The following is a 17953-nucleotide window of genomic DNA, read 5'->3' as shown; positions in this document are numbered from 1 at the left end:
AATTAAAGTTTCCTGTAATAAATTCTAACATTATTAACTGGAAGTTAGATATTTACCCAGTCTGTGGTATCTCTCTTCATTCTTCCTGTGTTTCTATGAAAAACTTAATTCTCATACTTAGAGGAACATAATCCATGTAATCTACAAAAACAGAAACCACTTTTCCAGCTAAATGCTTCAATCATGGAACAGCAATAAACTCACAGAACTGAAACAGAGAACATATCAAATCATAATTCCAAAATCTGTGCAGAGGAATGCCAAAAGAACAGACTTTAAAGCAATTACAGAAGATAATTTAAACAAAGTCCTAGCAATGGACTTTAACAGTCAAATTGATACCTAGGTAGGTTACTTTAAAAGCCATTTTCTTCCATGTTTAACCTTTGTGAACCCTTCATTTATGCAAACAGGCCTGAAGGCAAAAACAAACAAAAAAAAAATTTGCTGTAATTTGTGGCACTGTTTTGTTCAACGGAAATACTTCTCTGGAAACACATTTACTCCACTGGTTAGGAAAGGAACAGAAATTCCAGAATCCTGCCTCATTATTTCTTAAAATTTCCTTCCCAAATCTCTAATATATGAATGTGTTGGGGAAGATGAAACAGGAAAGCCTTGGAAATATGATTGCCTGACAAAAGATTTTGGGAATATGAAAACTACAGGCAACATCGAAATGAAAGCCACTTTTGAAATACCAGGTCTTAGTTACTGAACAACTAGAAAACAATGGTATGGCCGACTGAAGTAATCCCCTCTTGATGGAACAATACCCTCTGCTTGCAAACAGGTCCAAGGGTCAGAGCAGACCCTACTAGCTCAGCAGAAGGGGTCCAAAGAGTAGTTTTTAGAAGTTAAGATGTAACACTCTATGGTAATATAAGAACTCTTATAGGCTGTATGTAAATGCTATAGGATTTGTATCTTGTATTAGATTGGTTAGTGACAATTAGAATATTCAGTACAGAAGATGATTTATTGTATTGTAACCAGGACTTCAGACATTCTCATTCTCTCTTCCATTCTATTCTCCTGCTCTCTCTTCCACTTCTACTCTTGCTCCTACTCTCTCTCTCTCTCTCTCTCACCCGTTCACTCTCTTGCTCTCTTGGGCCTGCTCAGAGCTGAGTCTACCAGCTCTGAGCAGTGCCCCAATACCCACGCCCTTTACAATAAACCGGCTGTGTCCCAAGACCTGCCTATAGAGATCTCTCGTCTCCATCCGTCACCGTCTACGTCCGGCCGTCCCGACAGGACCCCAGAACCCCCGTAACGTCTGGCGCCCACCGTGATTGCCGAACCCACACCCGTAACCTACATGAATGCAAATATAAAACCACACTACATACATCATTTTCTCTATCTCAGAGTAGAAAATGAGAAATGGCTATTTTATTTTTAGAGTGTTTTTAAAAAAGGATTTTGCCAGTATGTTAATTCTACACAATAAACTAGAATGTTTAACTCTGGCTAATGAAAAGAGCAAAGTGAAGAGAAGCAAGGAAGGTATGTATTTACTAGTTTATCCTTTATTGAGGAAATAGTCAAAGTTCGTGCTCTGGAGCTGCCCGCACAGAAGAGTTTCTAAAGATACCCTGACACATGAAGTCCAAACACATCTCTACATTATATCCATGGCTGAGCAACAGCCTCAGCATCATGTCACCATTCAAAGGATACCAAAAGCACTGGGGAAATGCATATCATTAAGCAACAAAATTAGCAGTTGACATCTGCTCCATAAGATAGGAGTAGCTTTACAATTCCATGGCTGCCAGCTCTCACCGCCACACAAACACATTTTAAAGGATCTTTGTTTGCATTTGCTCCTGCTTTGAGCAATATTTTGGTGCAAAGGATCTCACTGTTAGAAACAGCACAGTAAAGTGCAGTTTTCCTTCCATCCACCTTTCCTTCAGATTGTAAGTATCTGAAGTTACGTGTTCGGTCAAGAGAGTGTTGACATCCAAACCATTTTCAATGACGAGCTCTAGAAACTGGTTCTGGCCATCTACAGCTGAGTGAGCTGTTTGGGTTGTGGCTACAATAAGATACTTCTTGGCCCCAAAAAAACAGTGAACAAAACTAGGCAGGTGTAATTTCCTTGCATGAGGAAAATAACCCTCATCCAGCTATACTCTGAATTACCAACTAGACATTTTACAAAAGATCAAAACACAGGAACACCAGTTTTGAGCACTGTCAAATAGGATGTTGTGTTTAAGTTGTTTCAGTGGTTTTCACTTAATTCTAAGGAGAGTGTTTTGCATTTTGCTTTGATTATGCTAAAAATAAAAGTTTATTAAATCTAATCTAACACAGGTATTTCTAAAATATAAATTTATATAAATATGTTTCCAAGTTTACCACAGCCATCTCTGATGTGAGCTTGTGCCACACTTTTTCTTAGAGAAAATGTAAAGTCCAAGCTCATACTCACAGGTAATGCCCCTCACAAGCCACTTTGTGTATGGGAAGCAGTCCTGCCTCATTAGGCACATTGCCACTTCCTCCATATTCCAAAAGCAGAGCTATGCAGCCTAGACTACGTCCTCCAGCTGTTTTAAACAGTACTGATGCACAATCATCTGCTAAGGTCTTGACATCTCCACCTCAAAGGAGGATACAGAACTTATATTTATATCCAAAGTGATTTGTAGATCATCATAAAAACAAACCCACAGTACTTTCCTCCTTATTATCAGATATATTTAAGTTGAAACTTTACTAAAACAAGAAGTATTTTTTGTGGCAAATATAAAACTCGAAGGCAAAATAAGAGGTGTACAGATACAAGTTCAAGTGCTCACCTGAGTGGGCTCTGCTTTGACTGTAAGAATGGCAACTGAGCACTTTGAAACTGGCATATTTCAAAAACACTTCATTAATTAATACCAATATAATTCCATATGTGGAAGGAAAGATAGGAGGGAGGGAGGGATGGAGTGAGGAGAAACACTGAAGGGCAAGAAGGGCATGTAAAGAGAGAAATATAGAAGGGCAAGAAGGGCACGTATAGCAATCTCTCCTTGACTGAAATTAATTGCTTTCAACTCTGCCACTCCTCTCACACGCATTATGGAAAAATGGAAGCATCACTCCAGTCTAGCAAAAACACTCACCTGTGCTTCCTTTCCTTCTAGGTCATTTCCTCCTTCTTTCCTTTTCCATAATCACCTGAAAGACTTCATCAGTCAAGCAAGATGTATGCCAGTGCAGAGGTGTAGTTGTCTTTCCCTGACTACATAGGGTTATGATTAAGATGCTCCAGCACATTACAGTGACCACATTCAGCCGTAAGCCCTAAAGGTGTTACTCAATATTCACCCTTAATGTTCACATTTCCATCATTTGTCAGAAGATCAACAATGTCTGTGCATCTCTGTTTTGCAGCTTCATGCATTGCTGAGCAATGTTTTATCTATGCACATCTTGTGAGTTTTCTAAGCTTTTCTAAGCTTTAGAAAAGCTTTTCCTCATGTTTCTATAAGAAGAAATTAAAAAGATTTCCAGTCCTAGAAATATGAGAATCCAATATATGGTAAATAAACAGTAATGTCATCTGCTTGGGAAATCAAGGTACTCCAATACGAGCTCAAAACTGCCTCAGTCTGGAGCATAGAAGGTAAAAGCCACTTTGATTCTGAGAATCCAGAAGCAGGTATATCACAAGAAAAGCAAAAATTAAAATCACATAGTATTCAAATATGGTCCTTACTTTTAAAGTTGTTGCAAACATTACGGCATCCCAGAAAATTCCACTTGTGACTTTCTTTCTCACCTGGCAGCTCAAATCCTAGTGTGTACTCTGTCGTTGTCGTCAACCAAAGTACTGTTGACATGTGCCATACTTAAAGGCCATATGCTGTTGTTTTGAGGTTCCATGGTTTTCATGGATAACTACTCTTGCAAATTATTTACATATTAAATCGTGATGCTGAGTAATAGTCTTATTTTACTTCTGAAAAGAATGAACTTCTGCTTTGGAATAGCAGATCACTCACTGGCGGAGCAGCTGAGAGAGATCAGCACCATAGGGTTAACAAATTTAACTTTTGTGAATGTCCCATTATATAAGAAGGTTTTCAAGAGGCAACAGTCTTCATAATTACCCACAACTGCTTTGAAGTATAATATGACCAAATGTACCTGAAAGCCCAGATCATCCCACTAGACAGATACTTCTTCAGCATTTACGTTTCTACTAAAGAGACCTCTCATCAGAGTTTTAAAATTAAAAGGAGTAACTAAATCATGAGTATCATCTATTAAGTGTTAAGCACCTGATCCTCTATTTCACTGAAACTACAGTTGAAATGCATGATGTACAGCAATATCTACATCCACATTTTCAGTGCTAAGCGACAGAAAAACACAAAAAGCATCACATAAAAAATAAACTGATGACAGACCTCACTTTCAGGAGTTTATACTGTATAGAGAAACATTTAGGAAACTAAATTCTCATTATAAGGGGAAAGATCTTTTTCAGCAGCTCTAGTTAACTCTTTGCAGGATTCATTAAAAGCAATGGCTGAAAATAGCTGAAGTTTCACAGACTTACAATTATTGAAAAGAACTGAAAGCAAGAAATTTCAGAAGAATGCCTTATAAATGCCTCAGGGCCTTAAAATGGTAATACAGTATTTGCATTGGATGAAAGTTAATAAAAAGTTAGATAACTGAATATTTCAATAGTGATAATTGCATTATACATTACATTTTCTCATATTAATTTCACAGATTTATTCTCTTCAGAATCATGAAGATATTTTGACATTTAACAGAAACTGGAAGCTAATATAGCTAAATTACTCATGTACAGTAAAACTCACTTAAGTCTACCAATAGCATAAAATCTTCCAAAGGAATCATCTTTCTTTAGAGTGGGGTATTACAGTGCAGTTGAAACTTGTTTTCAGCACAAGAGGGGAGGGAAATGAGATGAGAGGTTTTTCAAAGTACCTGCCTACTCCTCAAGAAACCATCTGATAAAACCAAAAATCTCCACTAACCTCCAGAAAAAGTACATTCCAGTTAAAACCATAGCTTATTCTTGTATTCTACTTGTACCATAAGATGGTTGAATAGGACCAGGTTGATAAAGGTAGCACCTGACCGTACAGAGAAAGTACCTTGAATAAAAAAATTGGTCCCCTTTTCTTAGCAGCAGCTCAGCAACCACCTAAAACAAGGAGCATCTTAAAGATCAGCTGAGTGATCACCTGAAGCATGATGAGTGCTGAACAAAATGCTGGGTACATTTCACCAGGTGTTGGGCATTTAGTTTCATCTAAAGTAATGACCAGCATTTAAACCACACAAGCCAACAGGAGTGCTGGGCTGGGTATTGAACAAAGAAGAAGTGCTGTTAGTCATGTTGCTTAAACCCAGACAGAGAAGGCAGTTACCAAGAAGAAGTGGAGTTTCTCCTTTGTAATTTATGGTACTGGGATAAATACCCTTTTCCAGGATCATTTGCACATTTTTCACACAGCTAGTTTTTGCTGCCAAAGTTAATGCTATTTTTCCATTGCATGTTTTGTATTCCCATGTTGATTTATAAGATGCTAGAGGTAACAGAGTGAAAAAAGATAAACCAAAATTAAAGCACAAGGCTGTTAACACATATACATATACCAGAAATCCTTAAATGCTAAGTTTTTATGAAAAGTACCTGTAATTATGTTTACCTAACCAGTACTGCCAAGCACAATGAATGCTGAATAGTAATTTTTGCTTTGTCTGTACAAGTTTCTGAACAAAGTGTTAAAAATGGTCCAAGTTATTTGCTGGTGTAAATCGATGCAACTTTTCCAAACCCAGAAAATTTGCCTGAACATTTAAACAACACAAGCAAGAGGCTTCATGGAGGACTTGGTCATACTTTTTTAGTTCTAGCCTGTTGGTGTCTTCATTGTTCTCAGTTTCTTTGCTGCTCCCCTTATCTTATGGGCTATTTTAACCTTACTTGCCATCTAAAGTGATTTCAAGTATTTGTGGAATTGGTCGAGCTGCAACCTCAGGCAGTGGAAGCCACTCTCTTTGATCAGTTTCCTCCAAAGCACATGTCAGGTTCACAAACTCTTGAAGCCCAGATACTTGACCTTAGAAACTCGAACAGATAAACATGATGCAGTTGAAAAAATAATATGCCAAAAGCTCAGATTTGCAAAGGGACTATTTTATTTTAGTTGTTTTACCTTGCTTCATGGATGTTACAATTTTCCTATTGTTCTCACCAGGTGATACAATCAAATGGTCTCATCACATGTTATTAATTATCACTTTTAATGGTCCTTAATATGTTAAAACCCCCCAAAGCAAACCACAGTCACAAATATTGCTTTATCTTTATACTGCCAAGGCACAGTCTGTTAAAGAAGACAAAGGACTTTGGACTCTGCACTACTGCAGCTGTGAAGTTTAATGGACATTCACAGGAGTTTGGTGCAGAAGGTCAGGTGATGGTCAAGCCATGCCAGCTATTATTTTCAAGGTGTGAGAGTCACTGAAATGCTCAGTGGATTAGCAACACAGTATGTCAAACCTTTTAACTGTAGTCATCAACTTAAATTCAGTCTGCTCGTATCACCAGCTGTAACTGTGGCTTATGTTCACCATGCTTTTTCCTCACATGTCACATCAACCAACCATCTTACTAGTAAATTCTCATTTTAACTGGAAGGTCAGGAATGTCACTCTTTACAACACCTTCTAGGTTTTTGAAGTGTAAAATGCAGTCGTTTATATTGTGAAACACACAGAAGGAAAAAAGCTTTCAGTTAATATATGCATAGCCATAAAAACCTAGGTTTTTCCAAATGAGTTTTGGGTTTTGATCGTTTCTCTGATTCAATCTTAGTGGCTTAACACATTTGTCCTGTTGAATCGGGTTTTTTTAAATTTTAAACTACTGCTCCCACAGTTTGTGCAGTCATGTGCTCTTTCTACCACACTGAACACTTATCATCCTCAAAGTGTTGAACAAATATTAAACAATTATACTAAGTCCCTGTTGTGTGGTTTTCACAGAGGGATCATTGTTCTAGTCATTCTGCAAATAGAGAAGGAACATTGGAAATGCTATTTGGAAGAAATCTTCTGAAACTTATTTTCAAGGGGAAATATTCATCAAGTTTCTTTTTAGACTAGTTTCTGCATTGCTCTTGTAAGCAGTAAGTCACTCAAAGTACCACAGCCAATATTATAATCCCATCCGCAAATACCTTACTACTTAGTATATTATGATAAAGCTTGCAAACCAAAATTAAATTAGTAAGGGCTTACAGTCAGATTGACTCAGAAACTAAAGGTCTCTCGGATTCAGATCCCCACATAATACAGTGTAGTGGTTTGGTCTAAAATACTCATTACTGTTTATCTTCTGTGAGATAAGAATTAGGAGAAATGCAAAGCAGGCACCAAACTTGAAAGAATATAAAGAAGTTTATTAACAGACCTAAAAGAAGGGGAAAAAAAAAAAAAAAATTATACCACCTTCAGAACTCTCCTCCTCCTCCCACTTTCCTCCCTTCTCCCACTGACAATGTGAAAAGACAACCCTTAAGATGTTCAGTCTGTTTACCACTGCCATAATAACCTTGTTTAGTCCATTTAGAAAGAGAAGTCTCTTCTTGCTCATGCTATGAAAACAGTATCACAACGAGACAGCCGCCCACTTCCAAATATCGTTCAGTCCATTTAGGAAGAGGAGTCTCTATGCCTGCGTGTGAGTCCTTTCCCCCGACATGCAGCTTGTTCAAGGTCACACACAGATAGCGATTGGTTTTCCCGCATTTGAGGGTCCACTCTTGAAGTTTTTTGGGGTACAATTTTAAGGTTGAGCCGTTCAGGAACAAAAACAGAGGCCCTTCTCCTTCCCTGGGAGCAAAGGGTCTTCCTCATCTTCATTGTTAGGACTATCTCTGGGAGCATCTCTAGGAACTGAGGTTTTCTCCTTTCCCGTTTGGAGCAAAAGTCCTCATCTGGTTCATCTCTCCCTGTCCAAACTTCTCATGAAATTACAGCTGCGTCAGCATCTGCCTATCTCAGTGCAGGTGCTTTTGCTTACGAGCTGAACACTCCACCCCCCATATCTTCATGGAATTACAACGGGATACTCTGATATATCATAGCTTCACAACAGAATTTCAGCTTTAAGCATCTCCTCTCTCTCTTCCCTAGGGTTTTCAGCTCTTCACAGCAGTAAAAAGGGTTAATCTCACCTCGGCCTTGCAGCTTTGCAGCTGGAATGTTGAATTTTTTTTATCGCAGTGGAGAGGGGGGAGAGCCGAGCCGCTCCGGCTGCTCACGGCAAGGCAGTAGGGGGGGGTTCCACGGCTGGAACAGGTCCATCGGCTCCAGGATGGCCGTGGCCCGGCCCGGCCTGGCCTGGCCCGAGCAGGGCCTGGCCGGGCCCGCTGGCCCCCACACGGGGCCCGCAGCCACCTGTGCCAGCGCCGGAAACGAGAGAGAGCTTGGAGGGGGAGTTTGTCTATTCTTAAGTGTGGATCACAGAGGTGGTAACAACTTTAAGTGGCTTAAAGAATTGTCCATATTCAAACTGGCCAGCTGATAGGTTCTATCAGTTCCCAGAGGAAACTGTAAGCACCCCTTAGCAAGGATATCCCTTCCGGGACAATGCTTGCTAACCTATGACATACAGTTTCTCACCTCTTTCAATGTGTACTGGAACCATGGCCTGGGTTTTTAACTGCAAGGAAAAAATCTGAAGGAAAATGTTAAAAATCTATACTTCAATCCCATTTTTTCTGAAGGAAAAAATATTCAACTTTGGTCTTGAGTGCCATCTCTGAACACAAAGGAGTCCAAGAATAACAAAAGAATATTCACGAACACCTTTTCACTTGGGGCTTAGAAGAACAGACCTTTTTGTTGTTCATAAAGGACAAGCTTTTCTGAAGGTTCTCTGCTCCTTCCTATTGTGTCCATAGTCAACCTTATAGCATAACAGGCTAAAAAAAGATTTAACACATATGATGAACTATTCATCACAATGTGGACACATGTATCACTCTCCCTCATCTCTTGTGGGCAATGCACTCCATTGACAGGCAGGAGAATTCTGAGGCAAGGTTCTTTTATGCATTTTTCCTCTCATTTTCATTAACACTTCTCTAATTCTGATGGCACCTTAAAGCTTCCATCATTTAACTCACAAATACACTCTTGTTATGTACACTCATAAACCTTTTAGAGAGCAAAGATAAAACCTCTCCTGGACTAACAGTTTCAGAAGTATACATTAATGAACATAACTACAACCTCAGCCTGCCATCAGCTACAAGGAAAGTACATTTTAGAATACATTAATATTTTGTTGGCAGCTAAGAAGTGCTCCTAATGAAATAGCTGATTTACATAAGATAATTTATTAAGGAAAAAATATACAACATTCATAATCTCATTTCCTCCACAACAGCTCTAAGACAGAAGTTACCTTCCCTTTTTTCACACCTTCCATTTTGAAAACCCTCCATTTGAAGGTTTCGTGCCACTGATAAAGCTTTTTTTAATGAATCATGATCCCCCTATTGGATCCATATGGATGGACCTCCATGCAAGCCCTACTAAGTTGCTGTCCTTAGGAGAGTTGAGAATTATTATATTACAGCCCATCATATCATACTTACCCCAGAGCCTGAACCAAGAAAGCTCACGAAGATTTATACAGGCCTTAGATCAAACCCTCACACCGCAAACTCTCTGAAAAAAGTCAGTTTAGCGTATTACAAAATCTTTGTAACAATGTACGGCCACATACGGTCTAGTCCTGCCAGATGATCAATACCCTCCCAACATCAGTGTTTCCAAGAAGAGTTAAGAACACTAAGCAAGATAGTTGTTTAGTAATAAAATCCTTTTATTTTCATTAAAATGTATTTCCTTTCTACCATTCCTTTCTCTCCAGAAAATCAGAGGAATAAATCAGTTCAGAGGCCATCACAGAAAATTTTCTCTGGTCATGCAGTTTCCATACCCATGTGGTCAGCTTTCTCCTGCTTTGCTATACTCCCCTGACTGATAATGCCACAGGCATCATAAAGCTCTTGAACGCAAACTTAACCAGAAAGGTCTCAGGTGAGCAATGTTTCAGAAGTGCTGTGCGTACTCTTTTCCAATCGTCCTATCCCACAAAAATTCATATACTGTGAAATGAGAAAGCTAGTAAGGTAGCAAGTCACTGTGACAGGGTAGAGTAGGTGTACCACAAACAGCTCCCCAGAGCACAAGTGCTGGACACACTGCCAAGGGTCTGTCTACACGCGTTTCGAGAGCCTGATCTGCTATATCACTGCTGGTAATACACTGTGCTGAGGTGACAAGGTCTGACCAAAGCATGGATGTTCCACAAGGATCACAGGGGAACGTAACAGCATGGCTGGTACTCTGAGCAGCAACAGAAACATCCCTGCTACATTACGTGATGTGGCAATGAAAAGGCTAAAAAGCTCAGCAGGAAAATCTTCTTCCATTCACCCATGGCAGTTTCTCAATTGCCAGACCCACACACTAGATCACAGGAAACAACTGCAAATCCTTATTCTAAATGAGTTTTAGTTTTTTACATTACAAAGAATATTTTCATTAAACAACATTTTGAGTAGCCTGGTAATTTTCTTATATTTTTTTATATTCATACCTGAAAAACTAGATATTACTTCTTGATGTTTTACTTAAAACAGAAAAAATATTTTCTCTCTAAGTTACTCTTTTTTCATTAGTAAAAAATATTAACTACTTGCTAATCATGGGAGTTGCATCCTTCCTTGGAAAGAAGTGTATCAACTATTCATTGCTTTTAAACACATAAATTTATGTGGGAGTTAATGTTATTCTAATTTCTTATCCTTAAAATAAACTAGACAATCTTAGCATTACTCTATAAATAGAAGGCCCTTAAGCATGCACAGAGGTTATTCACAGCAACAAAATAATTACTAGCAATCTAAATTTGGACTCAGTTTCTTAATTATTACATTTTTAAACTATTTTTCTTTTAGTCTAATTGGCGAGCATACCACAGTCTCACCATTTCAACCCATTATCTTGCCAGTGTTACTCTGGGGCCTGCATTTTGAACAGCCAGGACTGGTGCCCTGCAAGCTGAGGTGTCCTGTGATACTTCTAAAATTAAATACGCAGTTGCTAGATAAATTAAGGTCTGACCTTGTACAACTGTAACATAAGCAGACTCGACCCTCAGGAAAGTATTACACATGACTTCTCTAAAATCTCATCAAATGTAACACGAGGTCTGGGGGTACAAGAAGATTATCTGTGCCCCCATTGGTTAAACAACTCCCATTAAGAAAACTAATGACTTGCCAATTATTCTCAAGTGCTACGTTAACAAAATATGGGAGCATATTTACATAAATCACAACAAATTTGAGAAGATTTAGCCTTTAACTAATTGCAGACCCCACCATATTACATCACCAAAAACTGATCTCTCTCTCTGAGGCTGACATGATGGAAAGCCTTAGAGATACCATGACAGACAATTACAGTACTTATTTAACTAGTTTAATAACTTGAAACTGGGCAAAGAAGCAGGAGGCATGGTACCACAGACAGCAGTGATGAAAATACAGAATAACCCCAGAGCAAGATCAAGAACAGCAGTACCCAGCAAGCTAAACCCAGGCATGTGGTAAGGAAGAAGCTGGAAACATCACTGATTCAAAACCTCGGTCATGTTCTGGTTTTAACCAATTTAACCGATTAGTTACCATCTTTACCATAATGAACAGACAATAAGGGTACACAACAAACTGAAAAAAACCTCCAAACTTCCAACTTCTCTTTAATTGTTCTAATGAAATTCAATTTTACACTGTGAACTCTTCCGTGACTCTCGATTCACTTGCATTTATAGAACCATAAAAGTGTAAGCTTAACTAAGGCACTACATGCATTTCAATCTTTGAACGCAAGAACAACAAAAACATTTAATGATAATATTCACTGCAATTTCTTTTGCCAGTGTGACCTAAAAGTGGCATGCCCCTAAAAAACCCAGTCTAACAGAAGCAGACAGAAACAATTCTGAGATCCTGCTCTACTGTTGGCTAAGAGATGATATGAACAGAAATATATTCTTATCTAATTAAAAAATAAAAAATACATATTTATAATACATATAAAGAACACAAATATTTTAATTACTTACTTTCAGTCCTTTCATTTCCTTTACATAACCAGGACACCATCAGAATTAGTACATATCGACATTACAGACATGGTATTGCTTTGATTTTCAGATATTTTTAATAACATTATGCATTCTGCATAAAGTGCCTGATTCCACTCTTACATAATCACTACATATAAATCCATCAATTATGTTTCATACTGAATAAATAGAAGAGTTTTGCCCAGATACCAAATCATATGGCAATTTGAAATAAAATACCCTGAGACAAATTCATTGGTGAGAAAAACATGGGACGAAGAGCTACAGCAAGGCATTCCTAGGGTGCCTACATACTGAATATTAACAGACAGGATAATACTCCTAACAGTATCCCCAGTGTAAAACAGATAATAAATAAAATGAAATACTGTCTGGGTGGTTTGGAGGGGTTTTATTTGGTTTGTTTTCAAAGCCAGGGACTTGTTGATTGTACACTGATAATACTTTGTAGTTTTCAGCTTTGTTATGTTTTAAAATAAATCATCTATTGAAACAGGGTTTGACCAGTTTGGAGAATTTCTCACAGTACCACTCTGGGATTGATTTCATGAACATTTTCATCAACACGGCCTACTGTTTTTCACCCTTTGTTAGGATGTGGCAAGGACTCCTACGTGCTTAGGCTGTCTAAACAGTCACTCAAAACTACTTTTGAACGATGCTGCCTTAAAAGATCACCAGGCACAGAACAATTTGTGCTGTGGTCTGTTAGTGTGGTCAGGAGAGAGATCATCTGGTTGGACCATCAGAGACAAGGGGAAAATACCGGGCTGATCCAAAAAAGAAAAGGGAGAAACTTTTAAAGACTGTCATTTTGCAAAGAGAAAGAACTTCAGTACCTTGGAAAGAAACTTCAGCTCTTTCCAGCGCAATTGCAAAGAACCCAGAAGTGGGGAAACACAAACCCCGAATTCTGACGTAAACTGTATTAACCACTTTGGTTTAGTTGCAGATTGGTGGAAGTGCATGTTTCCCCAAAGGACTGGCATCCAGGCAGAACTCGACGACATTCTGAAATTCGGTCTGTTCAGTTTGCTTACCAGCTATGGGAAAGAGGAGCTCAAGAGCAGCGCAAAGGAATTAGAAAGAAAAGTTTGTCCAGAATAAGATATAAACTTACAAGGTATTACTCACTACGCAAAACTCACCCATTAAGTTAGCAACTAAGCATAAGACTTAATAGAGGACCAACTGGATCGTCAAATTAACATCTTGTTCACCTCTACCAGTAACTGAAACTGTCTTTTCACTGCTCTTTTGTCCCGTTGTCTCTTATCTCAAGGCCCGTAATTAAGTTCCGTATTTTCTATTTTCTGTCTGTTTGTGTTCTAGGGCGTTTTTTGTTTACTGAGCGATCCCATCACCGGAGGCACCGCTCCGCGCACGGCGCTGCCGGCGCCCCCCTTTCCGCACAGCGCCGGCCCGGGCCGCTGCGGCGCATGCGCAGCCCGGCGCCCTCCGCCGCGTCCTCTGAGGGCGCCACGAGCGCGGCCATGGCGGGGGCGCTGAGGAAGGTGAGGCGCCGCCGGGGGCCTTGAGCCGTGTCCAGGTCCCGCTGCTGCGCGGGGTCGTCCTTTCTGGGGAGAGGGCAGGGGGTGTACGAGCCGCGGGGTGAGAGCGAGCGGGGCACCCTGCAAGGGAAAGGCCGAGGGCAGCGCAGGGCCCGGGTCCCCTCCCCGGTCCCCGGGGGCGGCGGGCTCGCGGTGTGGGGCGGCAGGAGGCGAGGGCACCGGAGCTGCCTCAGCAGCCACTTGGTGGGCATCAGGCACAGCATCGCCAGGCGGTCGGAGGGGATTGTGCCGTTCTGCTCTGCACTGGAGCGGCCTCACCTTGAGTATTGTGTGCCGTTTTCGTCATCGCGATTTGAGAAAGATACTGAGCTATTAGCATCCAAAGGTGGGCAAGAAAGATGGTGAAGGGCCTGTAGGGGAAGCCCTATGAGGAGTGGCGGAGGCCCTTGGTCTGTTCAGCCTGGAGGAGGCCGAGGGGGCACCTCATGGCAGTCTACAACTTCTTCATGAGGAGAAGACGAGGGGCAGATCTGACCACTGATCTCTGTGGTCACCAATGACAGGACCTCTGTCAGCGGAGGTTTAGTTTGGATGTTATGAAAAGGTTCTTCACCCAGAGGGTGGTTGGGCACTGGAACAGGCTCCCCAGGGAAGTGGTGACAGCACCAGCCTGACAGAGTTCAAGAAGCGTTTGGACAGTGCTCTCAGGCACATGGTGTGACTCTTGGAGATGGTGCTGTGCAGGGAAGGAGTTGGACTCAGTGATACTTGTGGGTCCGTTTCAACTCAGGATGTTCTATGATTCTGATTCTGGTAAGGTGAGCTGCTCCCTCTTGGAGCACTGGAACTCTGAGATAATGGGGATATGGCAGGAGGTAGGGCTGGTGTTACAGAATGGTCCCTGTCAGGTACATATTGAGTCAAAACAAAATAATGAGTGTGGAAATGATGTTTAGCTGTGTTAAGTATGTTTATGCTCTCTCTGCAGACCACTGGACTTGTAGGATTGGCTGTAGCTGAGAACCCTCATGAGGTATGTCATACATCTTGTTCTGTACTAATGGAAACTGTCAGTGAGATCTAAGGTTTTTGTGACGTGCTTGCATGTGTAGGTCTGCTGTGTATCTTAATCTGGTGCTAGCTTAATTAAACTAGTAAAACTGCCCACAGTGATAAAGGTTTAATGCGTATCATTGTAAGTTATTTTATGAACCAATATTTGATTTCTTTCATCAGTAATGCCAAAACAAAGAACTCTTTAAATTCAGTTCTTCATAAATATAATTTCTACTTCACAGGCAAAAAGATTTTTCCTGCTTTGCTACATGGTGTACCCAAGCACTGAAACAACTTATACTAGAGGGATAGCCTGATCTTAGATGATAGAGGCCAGCCATGTGGTGCAAAGCGACGTCAAGGCCCTGTGATGGCAAGCAGGGCTGAGATGGGAATTCAGTGGTACTCAGGAACTGCGTTAGGTGGTTCTTGTAGCAATATGTGGCTTTCTTTTTGCCTCCTCAGGCTCAGTAGTGTATGTTTGCCACATCATGCTTATTCAGGAGGCATTAGCTTTGAAAGAACTTCAGTAAAGAACTTCAGTTCTCCACTCTGAAATTTCTTATTATACAACAATTCTGTTTCAAAAATGCTTTTTACTCCAATACTTAAGAATGTTGTCAAAAAGAACCATTGATAAAATCACTACTGTTTGGTAAAAATTATTCCAGCTCAGTCTACAGCCGTTTCAGACACCTGCTGGGTGAGCTTACTACATTTCAGTTTTTTCAGTGACTTAAAGCCAAGAGTAAAGTACTAGACAATGCTTTAGTTGAAGCTCAGATTCTTTGCTAGTCTTCTTTTTGTTTCCTATTTTTTCTTCCTTGTATTTCTTTTAGTATTCTGCTTCTATTTTGTATTGTTCCAATAGGATATCTGTTCCTTGTCAGTTAGACACAATTACCTGGTCCAAAAGTGTCAGTTTATTCACCACAATATGTCCTTTATCCCTGCATTTAAATCCAGCAATAAAAGATTTAGGTTTAATTTAAATCTGTTTGTTACTCAGAACTTTGCATCAGCATGAGGAGAAGTGACAAAAAAACCTCCATTATAATCTCTTTGTATCTTCCTCAGGTAAATTTTCAGTATCTGATGGGTTAGACATGAATTTGCCTTTTTTTTTTTTTTTTTAAGAGCACTTTACAGCCTATATTGTTTTTTCATTTTGCATCAAGTGTGTTCAGAATGCAACTGTCTTTTTCCTTTTCTTTTTACTTTGAGGAATGCAATGGTAATTTTTCAGTCCTGATAAATCCCTGTTTCACCCAAGATGGAGTTCAGTGGCTCAGACTTAATTCTTAGTTAATCTTACACTTCTGGATTGAATACCATATTTTGTGTATAAATAGTAGCTTAGTAGGTTTAGTAGGACAAGAAGTGAAATAATTGTAGCTGTGTATTTTAACCATGTCTTGTGATCACTTCAGCGCCTGCGAATACTGTACACAAAAATCCTTGGTGTCCTGCAAAACATTCCCAAAGATGCAGCTTATAGGAAATACACTGAGCAGATTGTAAACGAGCGATTTGAGTTGGTGAAAAAAGTAAGTGCAGTGTTATTTCATTATAAGGCACATAAAAAAATTTCATAGGATGAGAAAAATGATTTTTGGAGTGCCTGGCTGTTTCTCAGGTGCACATGTAACTTTCTGCTATCAATTCAGAAACAATTGAAGTATCGAGGTTTATTTTTGTTATTGACTGGGATATTTTGATGGCATATTTAAAGGAATTTTTAATCTCCTGCTGATGATCTGTGAAAATTAGAAGCAAACATATATTTTTTGAAAGATTCATAGAAAAGTGGTAATTTTCACACACTTGCACAGAAAAATGTATGTGCTCAGGCCAATGTAGTATCTTAGAACAATCCTTGCGTTCAGTATTTAAAACCGCTTTTTTATATTAAGCTGTGCAATACTGGTTTTGTGTGTTTAAGATGATAATTGAAAAGTTGCATATGACTCTATAAAAATCTAAGAACAAGACTTTTTTCCAAGATATAAACTAAAGCCGTTATCTGCTAATACTTCTTTAGGTTCATTAAATAGCATTCATTCTTTGTATTTATCATTGAGGGTTTGATGTTTGCTTTTCAGTAACAAATGAGTGTGAGATTTCTTTGATAATGTAAAATTATATAAGCCAGCTAATTTGATAGTAGTTCTGAGAAAGACTGGAGTGTGATCTGGTTAAAATACTGTTTTCATGCTTTTTATGGGCTTTCTACTTCTCACTAAAACATTTTATTGTATGTATTTGAACACACAGGAGACTGATGTGCAAAAACTGCAGGACAAACTGAATAGTGGTCAGATAGAAGAAGTCATTGTACAGGTAATGAGTGGAAATTTAGGATGAAGTACAAATGTAGAGGTGTTTTTTAGTCTTCCTTTTGCTGAGCTTCTGTACATAAAATTGGCAGTTTTGTGTATCTTCCTTTGCTGCAAAACAAACAGTGAAACAGAAAAAAAAAAAAACCTGAAAACTAATTTTCCTGTTGTGATTGGGATGGCAATGCTAAAACTTTAAAAATTAACCAGTGTTTCTTGTATTATGCTTATAAATATGCATGTATACCTACATTGCTTCTTACAGAGTCTAAATTGGTGAAAAGGGCAGAAGAGGACTGAAAAACATAGGGGCATAATCCAAATAGAGTGGAAAATACCATGAAGTTGTCATTGGGGAAGTCTTGCTGAACAGACTGTCTGTTTGGGGGTGATGCCATTTTTTTAAAAAAACAAACCCCAAAAACGTTACAGTTCCTTAGATATTTAGAGGTGAAATTTGTGGTAGTCTGTGATCATGGTAGATAATGACATCACTTAGGTAATTAACTGAAATACAGGTAATTTAATATTTTGGCAATGGTATAGAATTTAAGACTTTGTGTATGGTGTTTATTAACAGGCTGAAAATGAGCTGTCCCTGGCAAGAAAAATGATACAGTGGAAACCATGGGAGCCTCTAGTTGAAGAACCTCCTTCTGACCAGTGGAGATGGCCAATATAATTTTCAAAATGGTGTAACCTCTTGAAAGTAAAAAGGAAAAAATGAATTAATTAATCTATTGTTACTGACAGTTGTCTTTAAATTAAAGATAATCACTTCATTAAAATATATTTTGTCCACTTATATTTAGCAATCTAAAGAC

The 17953-nt window shown here is 39.2% G+C and overlaps 2 protein-coding genes across 2 annotated transcripts; one reads left to right on the top strand and one right to left on the bottom strand.

Moving 5' to 3' along the window:
* Positions 1-76: 76 nt before the first annotated feature.
* ASB15 (ankyrin repeat and SOCS box containing 15) lies at positions 77-8704 on the bottom strand. The gene is given in 12 exon segments (XM_048301888.1): positions 77-208; positions 1522-1550; positions 1553-1684; positions 1687-1725; positions 1728-1920; positions 1923-2088; positions 2444-2617; positions 3255-3408; positions 5415-5573; positions 5979-6110; positions 6207-6266; positions 8680-8704. Coding segments are annotated over 12 exon segments (1395 nt in total).
* Positions 8705-13652: 4948 nt separating this feature from the next.
* On the top strand, positions 13653-17934 carry NDUFA5 (NADH:ubiquinone oxidoreductase subunit A5). Its single transcript, XM_048300424.1, has 5 exons — positions 13653-13740; positions 14726-14770; positions 16224-16340; positions 17068-17133; positions 17710-17934. The coding sequence occupies exons 1-5, from the start codon at positions 13666-13668 to the stop codon at positions 17809-17811; spliced, it is 405 nt and encodes a 134-aa protein (XP_048156381.1). The 5' UTR covers positions 13653-13665; the 3' UTR covers positions 17812-17934.
* The last annotated feature ends 19 nt before the right edge of the window (positions 17935-17953 follow it).

This window comes from Corvus hawaiiensis, chromosome 4 (assembly GCF_020740725.1).
Source record: "Corvus hawaiiensis isolate bCorHaw1 chromosome 4, bCorHaw1.pri.cur, whole genome shotgun sequence".
NCBI classification, from domain to species: Eukaryota; Metazoa; Chordata; class Aves; order Passeriformes; family Corvidae; genus Corvus; species Corvus hawaiiensis.
The sequence above is the reverse complement of the archived record's forward strand: the minus strand, read 5'-3'. Positions and strand labels throughout refer to the sequence as shown.